The sequence below is a fragment of the Herpailurus yagouaroundi genome, unplaced genomic scaffold, assembly GCF_014898765.1.
Source record: "Herpailurus yagouaroundi ecotype Mexico unplaced genomic scaffold, PumYag 140, whole genome shotgun sequence".
In the NCBI taxonomy this organism is placed as follows: Eukaryota; Metazoa; Chordata; class Mammalia; order Carnivora; family Felidae; genus Herpailurus; species Herpailurus yagouaroundi.
In genome coordinates this window covers 18,136,412-18,163,705 of record NW_024412395.1, presented here as the reverse complement: position 1 = coordinate 18,163,705, position 27,294 = coordinate 18,136,412, and the positions used below count along the sequence as shown (strand labels likewise).

The following is a 27,294-nucleotide window of genomic DNA, read 5'->3' as shown; positions in this document are numbered from 1 at the left end:
CATGGGGGAGGGGAAGGAAAAAAAAAGAGGTTAGAGTGGGAGAGAGCGAAAGCATAAGAGACTCTTAAAAACTGAGAACAAACTGAGGGTTGATGGGGGGTGGGAGGGAGGGGAGAGGAGGTGATGGGTATTGAAGAGGGCATCTTTTGGGATGAGCACTGGGTGGTGTATGGAAACCAATTTGACAATAAATTTCATATATTAAAAAAAAATAAAAATATGGTTCTTGCCCTTAGGGGATTTGTAGTGTAATTTTGATTAAAGATATATAAGCAAGATATTATATAAGGCGACCATCACATCCTTTACATCTTGTCTCCTTAAGAAATGTAAACAAAATTCAAATCCACTTTTTTGTGCATTGCAGTCATGTGTCTGGAGTCATCTGGAGAAAATAGCTTCCTGTAGCATTACTGTTGCCTGTCAGCTAGAAGCTCAGACATTTGTTTCTTCTCCCACCCCCTACTCCAGAGAAGTATGGAGATGAAAACTTCCTGAAGATGTTGTAAGAAACTGTCTGTAGAAGTTCTAGCACCCAAGTGGTGGCTGGCCTATTTGTGCCTCAGGGAGAGAAAGCTGCTCAGTAAAAAGATACACTACACATCCCTTAGGGATCATTAGATCTGTTCCCTCCTCACCAGCTGGGGTGACGGCTCCCTCCTTGCCTTCTGTCCAGGGAGTTGTGGTTTTCTACACCACAGTGGAAGCTCCCTAAGGACAGGGCCTCTCCTGGGTTTAAGTGCAGGACTCTCAGCCCCAGTGCATGTGGGAATTACTAGGGAGCTTTCAAAAAAACGTAGGTGTCTGGGTTCACCCCCAGAGATTCTGGTACAGTTGGAGTGGTCTCTGAGCAGCTGTTGAAAAAACAAACAAACAAACAAACAAACAAACAAACAAACCATCCCAGACGAGTACAGCATGCCCTTGGGTTGAGAAGCACTGAGTTGGTGGTTAAATTTATCTGAAAGTGTGAATCACAGAGAGTCTCTCTTGTAGACACTCAGGAATTTTTTTGAATGGAGAAAAGCACATCACAAAATTTATATCGGAGGCCTACCCTGACTTTAGGCTCTTTTCCTATAATGGGACTGCTCACAGTCTTTGCAGAGAGGAGTGGTTATTTCAAGTGCTGGTCACAGCTGGCCTATAGCAGTCTTCCCTGTGGGCATAGCTAGGTCTCAGGGGCCAGAGCATTGGGGGCATTGATTCCCCGAGCCCTGGGATTCATTGGTCTTGCTCCAGTATCTTGTCACTAAAGACCCTCTATTAAATGGGCCTCATTCCCTCACGATACCTCTCTTGGCTGCAGCCTCTTTTGCCCCATAGTCCTGCCAGGACTGGGTTACCAGCCCCAGGCTCAATGCCTCAAATCAGTGTTCTTCCCTCCTGCCACTGCATCAGTGAATACTTATTGCCTGAAGTATCTTTTCTCTATCTTGAGCATGTGTTCTCTCCTCCAGGCTCATTATGAGGATGTATGGCACCGGGGGCAGCTCACCCATTTGATTCATAGGGCCATATCCTCTTTTGCTCGAGTCTGTACCAGGATCCCCAACCCATTCATTGCTTTTCCTACAATCTCTATATTTTGTGTTTTGCACCAGTCTGCAATGATCCCTTCTTCCTGTCTGTGTTTTTGAAAGACTAAAACCTACAACTAGAGTGTGCATTAGAAGCCTACTGAGTGAGCTCCAAGCAACCTTATTTACCTGCTTATTTCTGACTTTTAGGTTTTGGGGACCATGTCTGTCCACAGGCTCATTAGGATTCTAAGCAAGTGTTACTTCAATGTTAGGTGGGCAATTTGAGGCCGTTCTGTTAATCCAGAGAAGGGACTCCAAGATGGACGAAGAAAAACGGTTTTATTTGATAGCTCAGGGGAAAGGGTTGAGGAAGCTGCCAAGTGATGGAGGCATCAGGTTGGGATAGAAATGATTTAAGGCTAACTGTAGTCATTCACTTTTTCCTCTTTTTTTCGTTTTCATTTCATGTTTTGACTCTTGTATTACTATCATCAAGTCCTCCTGTTTACTTTCCATTTTCATCTTTGTTTCTCTTGCAAGTTGTTGTGTCTGATTTGCCAGAGAGAGCTCCTCTGTCCTGAGCCCTCACAGACTTCTTACCAGCCCCCACCCCATTCCCCTGGCTGTACATCCTCTGGTTTTCCCCTTGACCTCATCCCTAACTTGCTCCTGCCTCCTCCGGTGGTGCCTTGGTTGATCTCATCCTGCCTTCTCTCCTTCCTTTTTAAAGAGTTCTACTCCCCTTTGTCATAAACACTCTATCTTTTGTTGTTACTAATAATTCTTCTTTTTTATCTTTGGGAAAATACAATAGTGTCTATCATGCCATATCAGAAAGAGATAGCCAGAGTAGACTTTGCCTTTGTTTAAGACAACATCGATGGGTTATTTTTTGATGCTCATTTCATCTTCAGGTGGGAAATTTTATTCCCATTTTACAGGTGAGGATATAAAGACTAAAAGAAGTTCAGTAGGTTAGCCAAGAGCAAGCATGGTAAATGGTAAAACTTGGGATGTCTCATGCCAGAGCCTTCACTCTGCTGTTAAACACCGAACCTTCCAGCTGGAAGAGGACCAACGTGTTGTGTTGCTGGGCCTGAGGGATGGATTTAACGGTCTTGAAGTTCCTCCCATTTTGGCACTCATGGGATGCTCTGCGATTATGTAGGATAGTGAGCCCTTTTTCCATGGGGTTGATTTTGCTGATAACACTCTAAATTATATTCTCCTAGAGATGATTCAGTACCAATTCTGAGACTATAGACAGTCATGGTGGGAGTGTGGCAAATTATGGTTGGGTACCAGTGCCTTTTGTGTTGTGTTATTGCATGAATCAGCAGAGTGGACTTTGCACAGTTAAGATTCTCGATGTTTTGTTTCTTTACAGAGCCTGTGTCATCTTGGGGGTGATCTTCCTTCTGTCATCCATATGCATAGTGGTCAAAGCCATCCATGACCTCTCAACTAGGCTGCTCCCAGAAGTGGTAAGGTCCTTCTTCCTTAACAATTTTTCCTGGAGGTACCAGCCTCCTATGTTACCTCTTACAAAGGATTTACTGGGGAAAGTTGGGCAGGTGGAGAGAGAATAAACAATGTTTTAGGAGTGTAGAAGAATTCATTGAAGAATGTGAATGATTTGGCAGAGAGAAGCCCTGGGCAAGACGAAAAAACTTCACATAGTTGAGGTGGTTCTGGGTTCTGTGTCTCTCTCCTTAGATTTTTTGACTATTTTTAGAGCAATACGTCTTTTATATAAGAAGAAATGGGATGATGCTTGTATAGCAGAGTGATCCAATCTGTGCCCTTTGTCTATTCAGTGGTTATTGTAATAAGAATTATTTTTCTCTTTTGCATCTCACACAAATCCATTCACATTGGATTTTTCTGGCACAACTGACATTTGGATGCAGAAACTGGAGGATGCAATTTCATTTTAAAGTCTCTTTGACTGCTTTGTTCTTTGGGTGAGAGTCATTACCTGCAGTCTGATTCTCCCCCCCCCCCCCTTAGTAATGCTGAAAAAAAAATCTTTTATAGTCTCCTATCGGGTTATCTTCATAGAGAGCAGCTGGCTTACTTACCAAGAGACAAATATGCTGCCATTACAGTGATTCTCTCTTTAAAAGTCACATAGTGATTTAAATGCAAAAATATGGGCTTTTCTCTTAAGATGGAGTTTGATTTGAGTTTGGCTACATGCACCATCTTAGACAAGGCCTAAATTCTTAGAACTTTCATTTCACTTTTAGAAAAATATATGTTAATTCTTTCTGGAGTGAGGTATTGCTTGTGTTTATGGGGAAGATTAAAATGAATGGGGCATCTCACTGCATTTAGGAGAGAAATGACACTGGCTGCCTGAACTTGCTACCCACCTCCCACAACTGAAATTGAGATCAGAGCCATCCTTCGGTAACTCACCATAGCTGGGCCTTTGCAAGGACCCTCCTTGTCTTTCTCTTGCTAGTGGAACTCTTTTTACCTGGGAACAGTCTCATATCATGTAGTGAAAATACTCCTAAGGGAAGAAGGTCACCAACTGAAACTGCACACCAAGATATAAATGTCTGATGCCCTGTCCCATGTGGGCTTCAGAGAGGGCGAAGAGGTCCATGATTTTGCACAAGACTGGACCTGTCCTTGGAGAAGTCACACCCACTGCATCATTTATCAGTTCTGGTGTGGGATTTAAGAATCAGACCCATTTATGGGCATCTCATCAGAACTCTAAGAAAAGAATAAGGTGGTTTTATTGTTTTGTTTTATGAGTTCAGCATTATGGAAAGATAACAGAGGCAGCAAGAAGGCCTTCTTGTCATCAGCTGAGTGGCACATGGTGGGGGGGGGCCAGGTGGTAGCTGACCGTGTTTCAGTCCCAAGTCTTTGGGTTCCCACTTACTGCTCTGGAAGTTTGGGGAAGCCAGCAGGCCATAGCCAGACCCCTGACCCCTGGCCTGCAGTAATTCAGCATGAGTATTTGTCCACATCTGAATTAGGAGGTGTAATCAAATGCTCACAGAAGCCAGTCCTGAACGCAGGAGAAGCTCTAGTGTAACCAGTGGTCCATGGGGACAAAAGTGTGCCTGGAGGAAAGGCCTGCCGTCTAGCGGTGCTGTGCAGACTTGCTGTGCAGGTGTGTGGCCCCGGAGATGTCAAGCCTTCCAAGTCTTCCAGACAGTGGAAGCCTGTGTTTAATGTGAAATAAATGGACAACTCATTAAATGTTTTTGAAAACCCTGGTTGGGAGTGGGTGGACAATTTCATGAAGGCCAAATAAAGTATGCCTGTGGTGGTTGAAACCAGGAAACTGGTCTTCAGGGCCATGATGTCATGAATTTAGGTCCAAGTTACAGCCTCATCCTTGCCCTCAACTGCATATCTGCCTTTTTTTCCCTTAGGGTGGTGGGGGGGGGGAGGGAGGGAGAGGGCACAAGTGAATGAGGGGCAGAGAGAGGGGTGGGAGAGAGAGAAGTGGCACTCACCCGAAGCAGGGTTCCAGTTCACCCGAAGCAGGGCTCGAGCTCACCTGGTGCAGGGCTTGAACTCACAGACCATGAGATCATGACCTGAGCTTAAGTCAGATGATTGACTGAGCCACCCAGGCACCCCAGAACAGCCTTTTAAAAAAAAAATTAGGGGCACCTGGGTGGTTCAGTCAGTTGAGTGTCTGACTTTGACTCAGGTCATGATCTCACAGTTTGTAGGTTTGAGCCCCACATGGGACTCTGTGCTGATACTCTGTGTCTCCCTCTCTCTGCCCATGCCCTGCTCATGCTCTGTCTCTCAAAAATGAATACACATTAAAAAAATTTAATTCCAGTGTAGTTAATATACCGTGTTAGTTTCCGGTGTACAATGTAGTAATTTAATAATCCTATACATTTCTCAGTGCTCATCATAAGTGTACTCTTTAATCCCTTTCTCATTTCATCCATTCCCCCACCCACCTCCCTTCTGGTAACCATGAATATGTTCTCTATAGTTAAGAGTCTGTTTTTGGGTTTGTCTCTTCTTTTGTCTCTTTTTTTCCCTTTTTCCATTTGTTTTGTTTCTTAAATTCCACATATGAGTGAAATCATATGGTATTTGTCTTTCTCGTACTGGCTTATTTCACTTAGCATTATGCTCTCTAGCTCCATCCATGTTGTTGCAAATGACAAGACTTCATTCTTTTCTATGGATAAATAATATTCCATTGTATATATATACCACATCTTCTCTATCCATTCATCTATTAAAAATTTTTTAATGCTTTTATTTATTTTTTTGAGAGAGAGCACGCATGAGCGAGCACAAGCAGGTGAGGGGAAGAGAGAGAGGGAGACACAGAATTAGAAGCAGGCTCCAGGCTCTGAGCTGTCAGTACAGAGCCCAACATGGGGCTCGAACTCATGAACTGCGAGATCATGACCTGAGCTGAAGTCGGACGCTTAACTGACTGAGCCACCCAGGCACCCCTGTATCCATTCATCTATTGATGGACACTTGGAGGAAATCTTCTGCGCTGTGGGTGGAAATGCAAACTGGTGCAGCCCCTGATGAAAAGAGTATGGAGGTTCCTCAAAATATTAAAAAAAAATACCCTACTATGCAGTAATAACACTGCTGGGTTTTTACCCGAAGAATACAAAAACACTAATCCGAATGGATATATGTACCCCTCTGTTTATTATAGCATTATTTATAATAGCCAATCAATGGAAGCAGAACTACCTTTTTAGGTGTGATTTCTATCAGGTTGTTTTGACTGTGGGTTTGTCAGAAGCAGCATTTTCCCTACCCCAGGCCTGATCCCTGGTGGCTATTTTACTTTCTTTCTTTTTTTTCCTAATGTTTATTTATTTTTTGAGAGAGATACATATGCACATGTGTGTGCATACATGTGTGTGTGCATGCATGTATATGTGCACAGAAGAGGGGCAGAGGGGGACAGAGAGAGAGAATCTTTTTTTTTTTTTAAATATAATTTATTGTCAACTAACATACAGTGTATACGGTGTGCTCTTGGCTTCAAGAGTAGGTTCCCATGATTCATCACTTCCATACAACACCCAGTACTCATCCAAACAAGTGCCCTCCTCATTGCCCATCACCCATTTCCCCCTCTCCTCCACTTCCCTCAATTTGTTCTCTGTATTTGTCTCTTTTGGTTTGCCTCCCTCTCTGTTTGAAACTATTTTCCCCCTCCTTTCCTTCCCCCTTAGTCTTCTGTTAAGTTTCTCAAATTCGACCCTGAGTGACAACATATGATACCTGTCTTGCTCTGACTGACTTATTTCACTTAGCATAGTACCCTCCTGCTCCATACACATTGTTACAAATGGCAAGATTTCATTCTTTCTCATTGCCAAGTATTATTCCATTCTATATATAAACCTCATCTTCTTTAGTTGCTGGACTTTAGTTCTTTTTTTTTTTTTAATTTATATATGAAATTTATTGTCAAATTGGTTTCCATACAACACCCAGTGCTCATCCCAAAAGGTGCCCTCCTCAATACCCATCACCCACCCTCTCCTCCCTCCCACCCCCCATCAACCCTCAGTTTGCTCTCAGTTCTCAACAGTCTCTTATGCTTTGGCTCTCTCCCACTCTAACCTCTTTTTCTTTTTTTTTTTTTTTTCCTTCCCCTCCCCCATGGGTTCCTGTTAAGTTTCTCAGGATCCACATAAGAGTGAAACCATATGGTATCTGTCTTTCTCTGTATGGCTTATTTCACTTAGCATCACACTCTCCAGTTCCATCCACGTTGCTACAAAAGGCCATATTTCATTTTTTCTCATTGCCACGTAGTATTCCATAGTGTATATAAACCACAATTTCTTTATCCATTCATCAGTTGATGGACATTTAGGCTCTTTCCATAATTTGGCTATTGTTGAGAGTGCTGCTATGAACATTGGGGTACAAGTGCCCCTATGCATCAGTACTCCTGTGTCCCTTGGATAAATTCCTAGCAGTGCTATTGCTGAGTCATAGGGTAGGTCTATTTTTAATTTTCTGAGGAACCTCCACACTGCTTTCCAGAGCAGCTGCACCAATTTGCATTCCCACCAACAGTGCAAGAGGGTTCCCGTTTCTCCACATCCTCTCCAGCATCTATAGTCTCCTGATTTGTTCATTTTGGCCACTCTGACTGGCGTGAGGTGATACCTGAGTGTGGTTTTGATTTGTATTTCCCTGATAAGGAGCGACGCTGAACATCCTTTTATGTGCCTGTTGGCCATCCGGATGTCTTCTTTAGAGAAGTGTCTATTCATGTTTTCTGCCCATTTCTTCACCGGGTTATTTGCTTTTCGGGTGTGGAGTTTGGTGAGCTCTTTATAGTGGACTTTAGTTCTTTAGTTGATGGACATTGGGTTCTTTCCATAACTTGGCTATTGTTGATAGTACTGCTATAAACATTAGGGTACATGTGCCCCTACGAATCAGCACTCCTGTATCCTTTGGATAAATTTCTAGTAGTGCTATTGCCAGGTTGTAGGGTAATTCTATTTTTAACTCTTTGAGGAACCTCCACACTGTTTTCCAGAGCAGCTGCACCAGTTTGCTTTCCCACCAACCATGCACGAAGGTTCCCGTTTCTCCACATCCTTGCCAACATCTGTTGTTTCCTGAGTTGTTAATTTTAGCCACTCTGACCAGTGTGAGGTGGTATCTCAGTGTGGTTTTGAATTGTATTTCCATGATGATGAGTGCAATTGAGCATCTTTTCATGTGTCTGTTGGCCATCAGGATGTCTTCTTTGGAAAAGTGTACATTCATGTCTTCTGACCATTTCTTCATTGGATTGTTTTTCAGGTGTTGAGATTGTAAGTTCTTTATAGATTTTGGATACTAACCCTTTATCCGATATGCCATTTGCAAATATCTTCTCTCATTCTGCTGGTTGCCTTTTAGTTTTGTTGATTGTTTCCTTTGCAGCGTAGAAGGTTTTTATCTTGATGAGGTCCCGGTAGTTCATTTTTGCTTTTATTTCCCTTGCCTTCAGAGACATGTCAGGTAAGAAGTTGCTGCAGCTTAGGTCAAAGAGGTTGTTGCCTGCTTTCTACTCTAGGTTTTTGGTGGTTTCCTGTCTCAGATTTAAGTCTTTCATCCATTTTGAGTTTATTTTTGTGTATGGTGTAAGAGAGTGGTCCAGTTTCATTCTTCTGCATGTTGCTCTCCAGTTCTCCCAGCACAATTTGCTAAAGAGACTGTCTTTATTCCATTGGATATTCTTTTTTTGCTTTGTCAAAGATTAGTTGGCCATACATTTGTGGTCCAACACTAAGTTCTCTATTCTATTCCACTGGTATATGTGTCTGTTTTTATACCAATACCATACTGTCTTGATGATTACATCTTTGTAGTAGAGGCTAAATTCTGGGATTGTGATGCCTCCTGCTTTCGTTTTCTTTTTCAACATTACTTTGGCTGTTTGGGGTCTTTTCTATTTCCATACAAATTTTAGGATTGTTTGTTCCAGCTCTGAGAAGAATGCTGGTGCAATTTTTATTGGGATTGCATTGAATGTGTAGATTGCTTTGGGTAGTATTAACAATATTTATTCTTCCAATCCATGAACATGGAATGTTTTTTCCATTTCTTTGTGCCTTCTTCAATTTCTTTTGTAAGTTTTCTGTAGTTTTCAGCATATAGATCTTTTACATCTTTGGTTAGGTTTATTCCTAGGTATTTTATGGTTCGTGGTGCAGTTATAAGTGAGGTCGCTTTCTTGATTTCTCTTTCTGTTCATGATAGGTGTGTAGAAATGCAACAAATTTCTGTACATTGATTTTGTACCCTGTGACTTTGGTGATCATATATCAGTTCTAGCAGTTGTTCGGTAGAGGCCATATAGAGTATGTCATCTGCAAAAAGTGAAAGTTTGATTTCTTCTTTGCTAGTTTGGATGCCTTATATTTCATTTTGTTGTCTGAATGCTGATGCTAGGACTTCCAACGCTGTGTTAAACAACAGTGGTGAGAGTGGACACCCCTGTCATGTTCCTGATCCCAGGGGAAAGCTCTCAGTTTTTGCCTATTGAGGATATTAGCTGTAGGCCTTTCATATATGATTTTTATATGATTTTTACCATATGTTCCTTCTATCCTGACTTTCCTGAGAGTTTTTATTTAGAAAGGATGCTGTATTTTGTCAAAGACTTTTTCTGCATCTATTGACAGTATCATATGGTTCTTATCCTTTCTTCTATTAATGTGATGTGTCACATTGATTGATTTGCGAATATTGAATCAGCCCTGCAGCCCACAAATGAATCCCACTTGATCATGGTGAATAATTCTTTTAATATACTGTTGAATTTGATTTGCTAGTATCTTGTTGAGAAGTTTTGCATCTGTGTTCATCAGGGATATTGGCCTATAATTCTCCTTTTTTGTGGGATCTCTGTCTGGTTTGGGAATCAAGGTAATGCTGGCTTTATAGATTGAGTCCAGAAGCTTTCCTTCCATTTCTGTTTTTTGGAACAGCTTGAGAAGGATAGGTATTAACTCTGCTTTAAATGTCTGGTAGAATTACCCTGGGAAGCCATCTGGCCCAGGACTCTTATTTATTTGGACATTTTTTGTAACTGATTCAATTTCTTCACTAGTTATGGGTCTTTTCAGATTTTCTATTTCTTCCCATTTGAGTTTTGGTAGTGTGTGGATGTCTAGGAATTTGTCCATTTCTTCCAGGTTGTCCAGCTTGTTGGCATATAATTTTTCATAGTATTCTCTAATAATTGTTTGTATTTCTGTGGTGTAGGTTGTGAGCTCTCCTCTTTCATTTCATGATTTAGCTATTTGGGTTCTGTCTATTTTCTTTTTGAGAAGTCTGGCTAGGGGTGTATCAATTTTGTTTATTCTTTCAAAAAACCAGCTGTTAGATCCATTGATCGGTTACACTGGTGTTTGTTTTTGTTTTTTGGATTCTATATTGTTTATTTCTGCTCTAATCTTTATTATTTATCTTCTTCTGCTGGCTTTGGGGTTTCTTTGCTGTTCTTCTAGTTCCTTTATGTATGTGGTTAGGTTTTGTATTTGGTATTTTTCTTGTTTCTTGAGATAGGCCTGGATTGCAATGTATTTTACTCTTTAGACTGCCTTTGTTGCATCCCACCGAGTTTGGACTGTTCTGTTTTCATTTTCATTTGCTTCCATATATTTTTTAATTGCTTCATTAATTACCTGGTTGACATATTCATTCTTTAGTAGGATGTTCTCTCACCTCCATGCATTTGGAGGCTTTCCAAATTTTTCCTTGTGGTTGATTTCAAGTTTCATAGGATTGTGATCTGAAAATATGCACGATATTATCTCAATTCTTTTATATTTATTGAGGGCTGTTTGTGATCCAGTATATGATCTGTCTAGAATATTCCATGTGCGCTCAAGAAGAATGTGTATTCTGCTGCTTTTGGATGAAAAGTTCCGAATATATCTGTCAAGTCCATCTGGTTTAGTGTATCATCAAGGCCATTGTTTCCTTGTTGATTTTTCTGGCTAAATGATCTGTCCGTTGTTGTAAGTGGGGCATTAAAGTCCCCTGAAGTTACCATATTCTTATCAATAAGATTGCTTATATTTGTGATTACTTGATTTATATATTTGGGTGTTCCAAATTGGATGCATAAACATTTACAATTGTTAGCTCTTCTTGATGGTTAGATCCCCAATTATATCATCATGACCTTCTTCGTCTCTTGTTACAGTCTTTAGTTTAAAATTTAGTTTATCTGACGTAAGTATGGCTACTTCAGCTTTCTTTTGAGTTTCAGTAGCATGATAGATAGTTCTCCATCCCCTCACTTTAAATCTGAGGGTGTCCTCAGGTCTAAAATGCTTTCAACAATATCTAAATCAAGGAAAGAGCCCAAATATCCATCAAATGATGAATGGATAAAGAAGATGTGGTTTGTATATAGAATGGAATACTACTTGGAAATGAGAAAGAATGAAATCCTGCCATTTGCAACAATGTGGATGGAGCTGGAGGGTATTATGCTAAGTGAAATAAGTCAGTCAGTGAAAGACAGATATTATATGTTTTCACTCGTGTGTAACTTGAGAAACTTAACAGAAGACCTTGGGAGAAGGGAAGGAGGAAACATAGTTTCAAACACAGAAGGAGGCAAACCCATAAGAGACTCTTAAACACTGAGAACAAACTGAGGGTTAATGTGGGGGGGGGGGACAGGGGAGAGGGGGAAAATGGGTGATGGGCATTGAGGAGGGTACTTGCTGGGATGAGCACTGGCTGTTGTATGTAAATGACAAATCACGGGAATCTACCCCCAAAACCAAGAGCACACTGTACACACTGTTAGCCAATTTGACAATAAATTATATTTAAAAAAACTGTAAATGTAAAATGAAAATGTAAAAAGAAAACCGAAAAAAATGAGTCTCTTGTAGACAGCATATAATGGATCTTAATTTTTTATCCATTCTGATACCCTATGTCTTTTTATAGGGGCATTTAGTCCATTTCCTTTCAGAGTTATTATTGAAAGATATGGATTTAGTGTCACTGTGTTATCTGTAGGTTTCACACTTGTGGTGATATCTCTGGTCCTTTGTAATCTTTGCAGCATTCCACTCACAGAGTCCCCTTTAGGATCTCCTGCAGGGCTGGTTTAGTGGTCATGAACTCCTTCAGTTTTTGTTTGTCTGGGAAAGCCTTTATCTCTCCTTCTATTCTGAATGACAGCCTTGTGGATAAAGGATTCTTGGATGCATATTTTTCCTATTCAGTGCATTGAATGTGTCCTGCCACTTCCTACTGGCCTGCCAGGTTTGAGTGGTCAGGTCTGCTACTACCCTTATGTAGTAAGGTAATACTCTTGTAGGTTAAGGCCCATTTGTCTCTAGCTGCTTCAGAATTCTCTCTTTATCTCTGTATTTTGCCAGTTTCACTATGACATGCCGTGGTGAAGACCTATTTTTGTTGAGTCTGAAGGGAGTTCTGTGTGCCTCCTGGATTTGGATGTCTGCTTCCTCCCCCAGATTAGGGAAGTTCTCAGCTATAATTTGTTCAAGTAAACCTTCTGCCCCTGTCTCTCTCTCTCTCTCTCTCTCTCTCTCTCTCTCTTTCTTTCTTTCTTTCTCTCTCTCTTTCTCTCTCTCTCCCCCTCCCTCTTGCTCTCTCTCCCCCTCTCTCCCTCTCCCTCCCTCCCCTTTCCCCCACCTCTCTCTTTCTCATCTTAAGCAGGCTCCATGCTCAGTGCAGAGCCTGACCCATGACTCAGTCCAACCACCTTGGGACTATGACCTGATCCAAAATCGAGAGTCGGACAGTCAACCAACTGAGCCACCCAGGCACATCAATGACTTTCTTTTTAATGTAGCTGCACAATTCTCAGAGTGAGAATAATTGCAAGAATGTGTAAGCTTTGACTAAGAAAGCTATGCAATTAAGAATTTCCCAACTATGAAGTATAGTGACTGGACTGTGGCTGTGTCGCTGGGCCCTCAGCGTCGTGCTGGAGAAGCCAGACCAGTGGGCTCTCCAGGGGCCCCAGCACAGGAATCTGTGCCTTCGACTGCAAGGGCTTCATGACTAAATGGTGCAGTCTGTCCTGCACAACCTGCACATGACCACATAGGATCCTTAATGAAACAGATTCCAAAATAACCTTCTCAGACACTCTATCTGAGCTGTGCTTCTAGAAACCGGGAGAATGGGCAGTGCCTCAAGTGTAGTAGTTGCCTTGTGTCTTCGGGTTGCTTTGAAAAGAACATCACCTTCTTACCGTTTTTACCCCCAGCATGCCCTGCTTATGTTGAGAAGGGACAGGTGGTGTGTTTCTCCTTTTTGGTAGATGTGGGGGCTCTGAAGCTGCAGTGATCTCCTTGAGGTGGTCAGCAGCAGAGCCTAGGCTTGAACCTTTGTCTCCTAGTTCATAGCTGTCTTGGCTGCTGGTACTCTGGAGCTTCTATGGTCCTGTTGTTCTTTGGCTTTTCAGGTCTGGCCCTCCTGAGCTCTTATACTGAGAGGGGCTTCTGCTAGGGCTGTCTTGGAAGGGGAGGTCCAGGCCCCCAGCAAGTCCCATCTCTAGCCTTTCTGGCTACTCCTGCTACCTCCACTCTTTACCATTCTCTGTCCAGATTATTGCCTCTTGAAAACCCCATAGGCAGGTTAGCCAAGAAGCGATGCAGAATGCTGTGGGACAAATATGGAATGAGAGAGCCATGGGATGCATGGAACCACATGGAAGGAAGCGCTTTAGGGGAGCTGCTTAGCATGGCAGAAGGTATGTGGGTGTGGCAGGCTGACCTGTTGGAGGTGTGGGCCCCTCTTGGCCTGTCCTTACCCATGAGACCAGTTGCTTAGCCTCCCTGATCCTTTCTCATTTGTACACTGGAGATAATACTCATGTCAGAGGTTTAGGATAAGATCAAATGAGCCATTTATTTAAAATAACAGTCATTAGAAGGCTGCTGCTCCCAACATTCTGATTTTTGGTGTTTCCGAATCACTGATCAAAGTCACCCTGAGTTGTGACCTGAGATAACCACAGACTTGGTCCCTCAGTCCCCTGGCCGGATGGAGCTGGTGGTGTTTTCTCTGAGATTAGGGGGCCATAGCTAATCTTGGGCCAGTCTTTGGGAGAACACTCAACACATTGTGGGAAGACCTGGCCTCCAAGCCTACCTCCCAACTGATCAGATTTGTGACTGTTAGTAAATCATGTCTCTTCTATGAGCAAGACTCTCATCTGTGTAGATGGGCGTCAGGTCACCTACTCCACCAGAAAGAAATGTTACAATGAATGTGAAAATGCTCCCTAAGCTGTTGTGCTTCTCAAAAGAAAGAGTGTATCTTGGTTCTGATTCTAAGGCCATAGCAGTCCCATCCTTGCTTATGAGCTTCTCAGTGTCCTGTTTAGTTGGACTGGCTCATTGCTTCTTCTGCCTGTAGTGGACCAAGACTTCTTCACCCTGAGCTCCTAGCTATTGTCTGGGTCCAATCTCCTTAAGTGGTCATGTGGCAGTAATAGTGATTACAATTGTAATTAAAATAGCTACAGATTGGTGATAAATAATATATGGCTATGTGTTGATAATAATAATCATACCATTTGAATGTCTGCTAGTCCCCAGACCTTCTGTCTAGGCACTGAGGATTCAAAGTCAAGTAGCACTAGTGGCTAGAGTTTTTTCATTGCTCTGCAAAGCCCTTGACTTCTTATAGGAGCTGGATTTTGCTCCCAGGGAATTCACAGTTGGAGAAAGCCCCATCTACTGATAAATTCAGTTTATGGTGATAAGGGTTGCGATAGAAACAATCATGTGAGAATACAGTGAATGCTTCCATATTAAGCCTAGAGGTGGAGGAGGTGTGTTGGGGCTTTCTTGGAGGAGCAGACCCTCCATATAACATCTGAGGAAGAGTGGGAATTGGCAAGGTGGGCTTTTGCAGAGAAGGGGGTAGGGTGAAGTCTAGGAGGAGGAGGCTGTTATAGGCATAGCAGTGGCAGCAGGAGCCTGTGTTCATGTTTCTCCCCCACCCCCCTCTGTCTCTTCTCTGTTTCCTTTGTGCACCAGTGTCTCTGGGTAGGAGGAAGGAATTGAGAGAGAAAAATGCAAAGAAGGAGGAGGCAAAGGAAGAAGGGAAAAATAACTTTGTGTTATAAGTCAGAAATGTTTGCTTAGCATAATTTTGATTCTTCCTTTAGTAGCAAGGTTGTCCTTCAAGTCTCCCTTGACTATCTGTCTACTAAGTTCTTGTCTCAGATGCCAGCTTACCCACCAGAACAAAGGAACTTCTAGCAATGAAAGTGAACCCCTTTAAGCTGCTCATTGTCTTGCTCTGTTTCATCTCCAGTCCTTGCTGAATGTGAAGGCAGCCCCTGGCATAGTGGCCATCTTCTTGCATTGGTGTATCTGTTCAACAAGTATCTCCCACACTTGAAGGTTGGGCTGGCTCTGCAGAAGGTCCGTGGTGTTCCCGCAGGAGCCGCAGGTGGGATTCCACTCTTAGGAGCAAAACCAGAGATAAACCTCTCGTAAAGGACATTTCAGGATTGTACTTGCAAGGTTACAGCCAAGAATGTGCCCAAGGATTTTCCTACCTGTGGAAGTGACTGATTCTTGAATTCATAGGCTTTTGATTTGTAGGATTTGATACTGTTCCCAGCTCAGGTTGCATAATGCTGTAGGCTCCTCCTTGTGCAGTAATCTGTACTGACTGTGAAGTGTTTAGCATTCAGCACTGCACTATAGCTTGGCTTGGTAGGAGTTATTTCTAGGCTCTTAAGCCGCAATTACTATGCTCTCAGAGAGTCTCTACCTTATGCAGAGGGTGGAGACAAGTTGACAAGTCTCCTTCCCACACCTCTGTTGTCAGTTTCCTTTCTTCCTACCCTTCCTCTCAGGACCTCTCCCCTTCCCACACTTAACCCTTTGAGCTCCCTCCTTGCCCACCTCCTTGGAAATCTCATTTCTACCCTCATTCCTTCTCTTTCTGGCCTCTTTAGTCACTCCCTGCCTTCTTACCCAGGCATTTTCTCTCTAGCCCTTTTTCCCCCCACCTCCCTTCAGCCTGTGCTGTTCTTGAAAGTGCTCTATCTGAAAACACTCACCCCTCCCTTCCCATTCTTCTTGTCACCTCAGTTTCAAACCCTGCCTCCCCTCAGCCTGCACTTGGCAGTCTTACAAGCCCATTCATTATGGTGTCCTTTTTGAGACAAAAAAAAAAAACAAACAAACCCTGTTGAACAGAAGGAAATGAGGAAGAAAGGTGGGGCAAGCATAAAGGTTTGGGGCCAGGTAAGTGGCTTCACAGAGGTGCTGCCCACCAGTCAGCTTGCCAGCCTCAGGTTGCCTGAGGCAAGTGCCTCATTCATGGGAGTGAGTTTTTAACGGTTCCCTTCAGCTGTGAGTGAGTACTCTGGGGCAGTGTAGTCTTGTGGCTAAGGATGTGGGAACTAAAGTCAGGGACATAGGTCCCAACTCTGCCACCTTTTAACTAGAACTATCTGGGCAGGTTGTTTATCCTTTCTCTGCCTCAGTTTCTTTCTTTATTTTTTAATGTTTATTTATTTTTGAGAGAGAATCAACGGGGGATGGGCAAAGAGAAGAGAACAGAGGATTTGAAGCAGGCTCTGTGCTGACAGCAGAGAGCCCGATATGGGGCTTGAACTCACGAACTGTGAGATCATGACCTGAGCCGAAGTTGGATGCTTAACCGACTGAGCCACCCATTCATCCCAGTTTCTTTGTTTTTAAAATAGAATTAATAATGGTACTCTCTTTGTAAGACTGTTAAGAAAACAAAAAGATGTAGGTAATGTACTTAGCATATAACTATTGAATAAATGTTGGCTGATACTGCTGTTGGACCAGAGAAGAAGTTTCTAAGGAAGTGGGTGGACCTTTAGTTCTATAATTTCTGGATCTGCCATCAGCAATAGACAGATCATCTTCAGTATGACATGCTCTCAAGCATAACTCTGATTTGTATTATCTCATACTTAAAACACACACACACACACACACACACACACACACACACACACACACACACATTCAAGGTCTTTGAGATCCCCTCTGCCAATATCTCCTCAGCACTGCAAAAAGAAAGGCAGAAATTTGTGGTGTCAGACATCACTATTGTCCCAGGCTTGTTACCTCAAACAATAATTCCATTACCTCGGCAAGACTGACCTCTTCATTCATCCTATAGCCAGGGGCCTACAGACTTCTACACAGAAGAAACTAAGCACGGATGAAAGCAGATTCTTATTGGCTTGAATGAGTTCAAGGAGAATAAAGAGTCCAAAAATAGATCCACACATATCTGGTTAACTGGTTTTCGACAAAGGTGTTAAGGCAATTCAATGGAGGAAAGGAAAGTTTTGTCAGTAAATGTTTCTGGAGCAACTAGGTAGCCATATGGACAAAAATGGACACCAGCCTTTATATAGAAATTAACTCAAAATGGATCATAATCCTCAATGTAAAATCTAAAACTCCAAAGCTTCCAAAAGAAAACAAAGGAGGACATGTTTGCAGTCTTGGGACAGGCAAAGTTTCTTAGGTATGGCATGAAGAGCATGAACCATTAAAATAAAAAAAAAATGAAAATTGGAATTTATCAAAATAAAAAACCTTGGCTCTTCCAAGATGCCATTAAGAAAATGACCAGACAGCACAGATAACACACATGTATATCAGACAAAAGACTTCTATCCAGAATATATAAAGAAGAGCTGATGATAATAAGATCAACAACCCAGTAAGGGAATCCTCCCTTCCATTTCGTCTTTCTCCATGAAGTCTTTATGTCTGGTAGTGAAAGTTTGTTCTCCATAAGGACTTTATACATTTTTATTAAGATTATTCCTTGATATTTTGTGAGCTTTGTTGCTATTTTAAGGGTTAATACTTCTTTCTCTTCTATATTATTACCGAATTAACACTAATGATATTTGGATATTGATCTTGTTAACCTATAACCTTGCCAGGTTTTGTTTTGTTTTATCAGTTGATTATTTTGAATGTTTTATTTGAACACCAGCTCCTCTCTCCTTTCCAATTCTAATATTTCTCTTTTTTTCTTATTTATTAGCCAAGGTCTTCAATACAATATTAAATAGTTTGCTGCTGATTTTGGAGTGACTATTCAATTTCTTGTTTGCTAAGAGTACTTTTTTTTTTTAAACCACAAATAGATGCTGAATTTTGAGTGCGATTTCTGTATGTACTGAGATAATTATTTTCCATTAAGAGGTTAATATTTTTAATTAATCAATATTCTAATATTGAGGCATCCTTGAATTCTTGAAACAAACCCTATTCATCCAGAAAGTATTATTCTTTTAATTCATTGGTCATTTTTGCTTACTATTTCATTTAGGATTTTTTCATCTTTGCTCATAAGTGACATTAGTCTAAAGACCCTGTCCTTGTGTACCACATATAATGAGTTCTGTAGCTTTTCTGTTCTTTTTCTGTGCTTTGGAGTACTGGTTATACTGTAGAAATTATTTGTTCCTTAAGTTTTAGTAGAACTTACCTGCCAAGTGGAGCCTATTGCCTTTTGGAGAGGCAGTAAAGTACATCCTCTGTTAAGATAGTGATTTCTAGAGCCAGACTGCCTCTGTGCATTAGCTGTGAGATGTGGACAAGTTATCTCACTGCTTTGGCTCCAGTTTTCTCCTCTGTAAAATATGTATAATAAACACAATATTAGTACCTATCCCATAGAGTTGTAAGAATCAGCCCAGTTAATTCATGTAAAAAGCATTTTAAAAAGTATTCAGCACTTTGTTCTATTATTATTATCACCACTATTCCTGATTTTTTTCCCCCTGCTGCCTCAAACATTTTTATAGTTTATAGTTTTGGAACAATTTTCAAAATTCATTTTTCTAGAAAATTCCCCATTTTATCTAGGCTTTCAAATTTATTGCATTGAATTTGCTCATATTATTTGCAAAAGATTTTTTTAAAAACCTTAAATCCATCTGTACTTATGTGCCTTATTTTATTGCTAATGTTTATTTGTGCTGTTGCTTTTTGTTTTTTAAGCCAGCTTACCAAAAGTTTATTCATCTTTTTAGAAAACCTGCATTTGATTTCATGGATCACGCTGATTTGCTTTCTACTTCATTAAGCTCTCATCTTTAGTAGTTCCTGCTATTTTGTTCACACTTGGTTTTTGGGGGCGGGTAAGTAAGTTTTATGTTTTTTATTTTTCCTTTTTAATTTATGCTGTTGGCGTTTCATTTTCCCCCGTTTTGTTTTCAGACTAAGAGAGGGACAAAATATACATGTATGGAAGGTGAAGCAAAAACACTTTGCACAGAAGTGTGTTCTGCACATTGTATCTTTTAGGCGCTGGGCAAGTTTTAGATTCTGACCTCACCTACACTCTGCCAGATAAGGACCTCTGATGGACCCCTGATATATATATTATATATTACATATTATATATTACATATTAAATATTATATATTACATATTAAATATATATTATATAGTATATATTATTATATTATGTATTATGCATTATGTATTATATATTATGTATTACATATTATATAATATGTATATTAAAGCTTTTGTTTCTTTTTGAGAGACAGTGAGGGTAGGAGAGGGGCAGAGAGAGAGAGAATCCCAAGCAGGCTTAGTGCTCTTAGTGTAGAGCCTGATGTGGGACTCGAACTCACAAACCACGAGATAACGACCTGAGCCAAAATCAAGAATCAGATGCTTAACCGATTGAGCCACCCAGGTGTCCTGAAGGCCGGATATTTATACATGTGAAAAACAATTCAGATTCTCTGGTGACTGAACCACAGTGAGAGCTCTTGGGGTAACCGACTAACAGAGTAGGGCAGGAGTGTAAGTGTGTTACCCAGTGTGATGTCAGGTTTCCGTGTTGAACATCGTGTACAGCTGCTAGGCTGTAGTCTCCAGTTATTCAGTCAAACAATACTCAGGTGTTGCTGGGAAGGAATTTCATGGAAGTGATTAATGTCTGTAATCAGTTGACTTTAAGTAAAGGAGATGATCCTCAGTAATCTGGGTGGGCTTGATGCAGTCAGTTGAAAGACTTTAAGAGCAGAGAGGAGGCTTCCCTGAGGAAGAAGCAACTCTCCCTGTGGAGAGCAGCTTCAGCTGGTGCGTGTGTTCCAGCCTGCCCTTCCAGTCAGTTGGCCCCCTGGATCTTGGACTTGCCTTGCCTGTCCCCACAGTCATACAAGTCATCTCCTTGCAGTACCTCTCTTAATATGGGTACCCTGCTGGTTCTCTTTCTCTGACTAATATACTCACAAATTACTGCCCTGAAGTATTTTCTTTATATTGAGTTTTGATTTTTATACAAGTAATGCATGTTTATAATTTAAATTACCATTTATTCTACAAGAGTCATTAAAAAAAATCACCCCCTTTCTAGAAGCAGCCATTTATAACTTTCAACCTCCACTTCTCTAAGCAGCATGCATATGTTGCTACTTTTTGCTTTGTCAGTTACAGGCATGCTTTCTTGACTTCTTACTCTGGTGGGCTCTTTAAGCATCCCTCATTACCTCCCAGTGTATTTGCATTGGCATTTTGATTAGATCAACACTCCATATTATTATGAGGATTGTAAATATTATTTGTAGTTGAGCCTACATGGCTTTACTTTTTTCTTTTATTTTTTTTCTTTCTTGCATTACACTGTGTGTTCCCTGATGCTAGCAAATGACATGTAATATAAATTACACACACACACACACACACACACACACACACACACACACACACACATGTGCACATTCTAGGTCAGCTCCACAGTTGTTATCTTGGGATCTCATTCACTGTAATCCTGGGTTGTAGCTTACTGGATCCCATGTTGTTGTCTTTCATGGCATGCTCCACTGTTGGGGAGGAGCTTATCCTTAAGTAGCTTTCTAAGAACAGATAGAAGGAAGGCAACATTTTTTGAGACTTAAAATGTCTGAAACTGTTGCTGTCCTAGCCTCACACTATTTGGTAGGTTTCCTGATTGGAAGTGAGTTTCTGAAGCTCCACTGTCTTCTAGTATTTCTAGTGTTGCTTTTTAGAAATTTAATGCTATTTAATAACCTGCTTTTGTTGTTGTTTTTGTTGTGGTCCCTCTAGAAGGCAAGATCTTCCATTCGTCCTCAGTGTTCTGGCTTTCCCAAAGGCTGGCTATCTGATTATATTTAAGAAAAATGTATTTATGATTGTATGGGGGTGAGACTTCTCAAATATGATCTTAATGCTAGAGCGGGAGATTTTAACCTAGTTTTTGGGTTCATGGATGGTATTTAGAGGATCCATGAACTTCGGTTGGGAAGAAATCATGTCTTCTTTTGCATTTACCCTTTATCTGAAATTTAGCCTTTTCTTCCATCATAAAATTAGGCAATAAACCACAGCTGGTAATATTAGAGTCCTTGTAACTTTGTCACCAATGAAAAATCAGATCTTGTTTGTCTAAGACTAGTTTTGGCAGATATCTCAAAATATTTTTTGTGCTTATCACAAAATAACTGTTCTTAATTGATCTGCTTTTATATTTTGCGATTTAATACATTAATTTAGAAGCACCTATTAAAGCACAGTTTTTTATATCTTACTAGATGTATGCTACTATAATTTGTTTCTAAGTCTACATATTTTATTATTTTATTCTATGCACTTAAAGTCATTTTCTCTATTCTGTGGGTTACTCAACTTTGTGGGGTAGTAGGTAAATTACCTTAACATCTCTTTTCAATGCAGTAATAACCCCTGCCTCCAGCGGAACCTGGCGTGCCCAGTGTGAAGAGCCTTTGTTTTGCTCTCTGCAGTGCATATGCTTTATTGCCTATTGGGGAACTGTACCAACACACTCAGCAGTGGGGGGAGGGGGCCCAGGCCTCTTAGGGACATTGTCAGTTAATCTCACCCCCCCCCACCCCCGCCTTTTAGTCCTACCTCTTTCACTGCTGTTGCAGTAGCACCTAGTGGCATTGATTCCTGAGCTTTCAGGAGTTCTGATATGTTCTCGCCCTTACCACCTGCTCTAAGATTCCACCATTTTTTGCACCTTCTGGCAGGTACAACTCTTTTGTCTACTTTCCCAACTGACATAGTTTTGTGGCTATTGTCCTTGGGGTTTATGCTTAAAAAAAAAAAAAAAGAAAAAAAGAAAAGAAAAAAGAAAAGAAAAGAAAAATCCCTGTGCTTCCATTTAGTAGTTCTTAGAAAACCTGTATGTTTGTGACTATTTCAGTATCTTCAGGTGGAATCTCTTTTGATTTTTAAGGCATTGTCAATGTTCTTAGCATTGTGAATTGTTTGTTCTTTTCCTTTTATTTCATCAACCTTGAAAGTCAGGGCCATCAGGCAACTTTACAGGAAGACTGTCCTATATATCTACGTGTAGTAGAATTTAGGTCAGACAGCTAGGGGTTTGAATACCTTCTGTATTACTGACCAGCTGTGTGACCCGACCCTAGGCGGGTTACTTAGGCTTTTTGTTCGTAGTCATAATTTCTACATAGCAGGAATCTTGAAATGTTTATGTTTAAAATGAGATTAAATTGTCTATTAAGGCTTTGGAAAAAAGCCTTGTCTGTAATGGGCATTAATAGTAGTATGGCTTGCATTGTTAGGATTGTTACATAAGGAAATCTCTAGTTTGATATAGGGGTATTGGCATGTTATTCATACCAACAAAGGTAGAAAAGCAGGCAGCCAGAAGATTGTGCTTCTTTGTGAAACAGAGCTGTTCAAACGCAGCAGTAGCTCTGTGTCATGAGGGGTTAGCTGACGCGTTTTCATGCTTTGTTCAGGTTTTAGGGACCCCCAGAGGGATCACTTCCTTTAAATGTCCCATGGTTACAGGGGGAGAAAGTGTGTGATTGCCTCCAGAATGGCTCATCTCCAATTCTGTGGCAGTCAGCGTTCAGGGGTTAGGATGCTTGCTCCCCGTGAACCTGGCTTTCCTATCTTGCATCAGAAAACAGCAATCAGACTGCCGCCTCGTGTGACAGAAGCCAGGCTGCCTCTTGGCATGGCAGCCAAGCACTTGAAAGTGCCCCCCTTGTCCCTGATGCAGTCACAGTGCCTCGGCTGACGCATCATGTCCTCCTCTGAAGCACCTCGTGACCCTGGCAGTGTCAGCTCTGTGGTGCCCATGGAGCTGGGCATCTGTTCCCTTCACACGACTGCAGGTCCTCCACTGTCAGGTTGGCCAATCTGGCCAGAAATCCCAAAGGACTGGGATCCCAAGCCCCACCAGTGGCCCAGGCCCAGTGGCTGCACAACCTTTGTTTGCATGAGTGTGTGAACACCAACTCTTGACCGCCTGACATCAAAGTGGTCTGATGCTAATTTAAAAATTGTGAAGTCATTTAATGTGAATCCGTGGCAATTTGTCAATATAATTTAATAACCGGGGGGAAATTGAGGGCTCATGCTTGGTGTAATTTCCTCCACATCTGCCATTTTTCTCATTGGCTGGGGAAAGGGGGTGTGATGAAAAGATCTGAGGATGAGAGTGACTTTTAATTTCACCTGGGGCCATAAATCGATACACATTTATTATTCAGCCAGCACTAGCATTTCCCTGGATAATTCTGTAACACATGTAGTGTCAGGATGATTTGAAATTTGTCCTCATTAGGAAAGCAAAGGACGCCTTTTTTTTGCAAGCATAAGCAAGCGAGCCTCCCTATCCCCCCACGTGCTGTCACACATCTTATGAAAAGGGAAAGTGTTGTTCTTGTGGGAAAGGGCGAGTTGGATTTTCAGACACAGCCCCTGTCTGATGTTAGTGGCCACAGTTCACTGTGACCTCAAATTGCAACTGCTGATGTCAACAATGATAAGGAATAAGCTTAAAGTAGGAGGTGACAAGTGAAACTGCAAAAAAAAAAAAAATCATTTGTACGAAAGGTTTTCCTGTGAGCAGCACCATGAATAAAATTGCTTTGAGATGAGGCTGTATGGAAAAATGGGGGTGGTTGCAGGAAGGATGCAGAAACTCAGTGCTATGGAGTTAGAAACTGCCTCTGGCTGCTGATCAGCCAGAGACACACAGGTTGTCCATTTTATGTGATGGTGTGAATCAGTCACAAGAGGACTCTGGCTGGCAGGTGTTCGCTTACCTCTGTTTTGGGGCAAGGGTTACTGGTGGGAGTGATGGGCAGTGTGGTAGCGTGTCTTGCTGCAGTGACAAAATATCATAGATGGGGTGATTTGACCAGTAAACCTTTATTTCTCCCAACTCTGGATGCAGGCAAGTCTGAGATTGAGCTGCCAGTAGATGTGGTGTCTGGTGAGAGGCACTCTTCCTGGCTTACAGATGGCTGCCTTTTTTTTTTTTAATGTTTTATTTATTTTTGAGAGAGAGACAGATGCGAGTGGGGGAGGGGCAGAGAAAGAGGGAGACACAGAATCTGAAGCAGGCTCTAGGCTCTGAGCTGTCAGCATAGAGCCTGACACGGGGCTTGAACTCGCAAACTGTGAGATTATGATCTGAGCTAAAATCGGACACTTAGCTGACTGAGCCACCCAGGTACCCCTGGCTTTGTTTTTTAAAGTTTATTTTATTTATTTTGGGGGGGGGGAATGAGGGAAGAGAGAGGAGGGGCAGAGAGAGGGAGAGAGAATCTCAAGCAGGCTTTGCACTGTCAGTGTGTAGTCCAAAGAGGGGCTTGAACTCATGAACCATGAGATCGTGACCTGAGCCGAAGTTGGAAGCTGAACCGACTGGGCCCCCTAGGTGCCCTCAGATGGCTCCCTTCTTGCTGTTGTCCTCACATGACAGAGAGTGAGATCCTTGTGAGGATACTAATCCCATTCGTGAGGACGCCACCCTCTTGACCCAGTTACCTCCTAAAGGCCCCACTCCTCAATGCCATCACAGTGTGGATTAGGGCTACAACAGATGATTTGGGGTGGGGGGAGGGGGACACGTCCCTAGCAGGGAGAGCAGGTGGAGTTGTGTGAGCCTAGCAAGTCAAAGGGGTTAGAAGGTTTCCCTGAGACAGCCTGACAGCCAAGGCCTTGGTCAATGACTAGGCTGGACTTTTTAGAGGCTGCTGGGAGAGATTGTTCTAGCAGCTTGTCCACTGGAGTTCATTTCACCCTGGTATTTTGACCTGTAGGTACAGCTATCGACAGCCGGTGGTCTCCTGTGTTAGGTGTGGGGACCAGACCCCACCAGCTTCCTTCCTGTTTCTTCACCTGTTCCGTACATTGTCAACCCCCCATCTCCTTAGGGAAGCTGACTAGAAAAACCTAGTGTCAACAGGAGGTGTTTAGATTGAATTATAAAAAAGCCTTTCATGTGGAGGGCTGTGAAACTAATCACTAGAGTAAGACACAATGACAATACAGAACACACTTGGTGCCTGCAGCACATGGCTACATCTCAACCACATTATATTGACAAGAAAGAAGCCAGACAGAACAATACATACAGTGTGGTTTCGTGTATGTAAAATCCAGAAAATAGACGAAATTACTCTCAGGTGATTGTAGTCTGAAAGTGGTCGCAGGGGGTGGAGAAAGGGACACATAGGAATCTTCCATGGTAATGGAAATGTTCTATATTTCGTTTTGTGAGTGGTTAAATGGGTGTTACTATTGACATAATGCGTCAAATCAAATGTCTAAAAGCTGCGCCTTTTATTGTATGTTAATTACACCTCAATAAAAAGGTATATCATATTTAAAACAAACAAAACTAATCCCTAGATGCCCCTTTGAGGCTGGGTGTTAGTCAGCTGTGATGAATGTTAGCTCTGTGTTTGTTTGCTGAACTCAAGGCTGATTGCCTTGCCTAACTGCTTCCTTTGACTATTTGCCAGGTCGAAATGTTTATCGGCACCTCTCCTGCACTTGTCTCGACCACCTCCTAGCCTAGCTTTATCCCAGTTCAGAGACAATAACCTGCTTGTTTCCAAATCAGTACTATCCAAGAAAGCTTTCTGTGATGATGGAAATGTTCTAAATCTGCACTCTCCAACATGATAACCAAGAGCCATATGTGGCTACTGAGCATTTGAAATGTGGCTAGTCAAATGAGGAACTGAGTTTTCACTTTTGTTACTTATAAATTTAAATGGCCACACATATGTTTAAATGTGAAAAATATTATTTTTAAAAAAAAGATCAGGGGATGGGGAGGGATCACCTCACTGAGCAGGTGATATTTGAGCACAAGTATGATGCAAGTGAGGGAATGAGGGAGCGCAGCGTGAGCAAAAGTCCTGAGGTAGGAGCATGTTCCATGTGCTAGAGGAGAAGGGCAGAGACTGGAGCAAAGTGAGAAAAGGGGAGAGTGGTAAAGGTAAGGGCAGAGGAGTCTGCTTCATCCACTTGGTTTGGTTCAGTTTGGCTGGCTGGGAAGAGGTGGAAAAGATCTTCCTCTTATCAGTGCACATCAGGTCGTGGTGGCTCTCATCTGCCAGGTCAGCAGGCAGTGTAAGGCAGTGCAGGGTCCCTGTGTTCTCCTAGAGAAGAGCTACCCAAAGTCCAGATCCGGCAGACCAAGTTCTCCTGAGCTGATATGTGATAACTATCACACATCTGACAAAGGTCCTCCCCCAGATCAGGATTTATTGCCTCCCCTAATTGCCTTTGAATCCTAAAACTAATCCTGTGGCTTTCACCACATTCCAAACTGGGCTTAGAGAAATAGAAGGGGTTTGGTAGTGTCAGACTGCCCCAGGAGAGGTGGAGCATGGCTGGGAACACTGAGCTCTGCTACTATTTCTCTGATGTTTTTGGGGGGAATCACCTGCTCTTTCCTAGCCTCAGTTTTCCCATCTGCAGCCCAGATCACATGGTCTTTAAGTCCTCTTCCAGCTTTAATGCTCTTTCATTTTAAGAGTATGTTATACCATGTGCTCTCCCTTGTCGGGTGGTGGTCCAGATTTGGGGGGTTGGCTGTGGTGATGCTGGGGCGTGTCTCAATGACTCAGTCTCTTAGATAAGACAGGATTAGTCTTGGTGTAGACTAATGAGTGGGGTGGAAAGCTTTTTGTATCACTGAAGTCTGTCAGATTCTTGGAATTCATCCTGAAGAGATTTATTCCATTGAGTTAAAGCATTGCTTTTCACATTTGGACATCAAGGAAGTAGGAAAATTACAGAGGCATTACTAGCTCTTGGAAAAACTATCTATTTATTTATTCTAATAGGCCAATGGACTATTGGCCTTTGTCACATGTGGTCTGAAAGACAGAGTCTGTGTTGAAAGCAGGCTAAGGTAGCTTCTGCTAAGCTGTCCTGAAGTTTGGGTTGGGAGATCATGGGCAAGAAGAGCTCAG

The 27,294-nt window shown here is 42.0% G+C and overlaps 1 protein-coding gene across 1 annotated transcript in view; it reads left to right on the top strand.

The window, feature by feature from the left end:
- The window catches only part of TMEM163 (transmembrane protein 163), a 282,559-nt gene that overhangs the window by 230,873 nt on the left and 24,392 nt on the right, over positions 1 to 27,294 (top strand). The window contains exon 5 of the mRNA XM_040474918.1: positions 2,911 to 3,007. Coding sequence (XP_040330852.1) covers positions 2,911 to 3,007 — 97 coding nt within the window. The remainder of the gene's footprint in view (positions 1 to 2,910; positions 3,008 to 27,294) is intronic.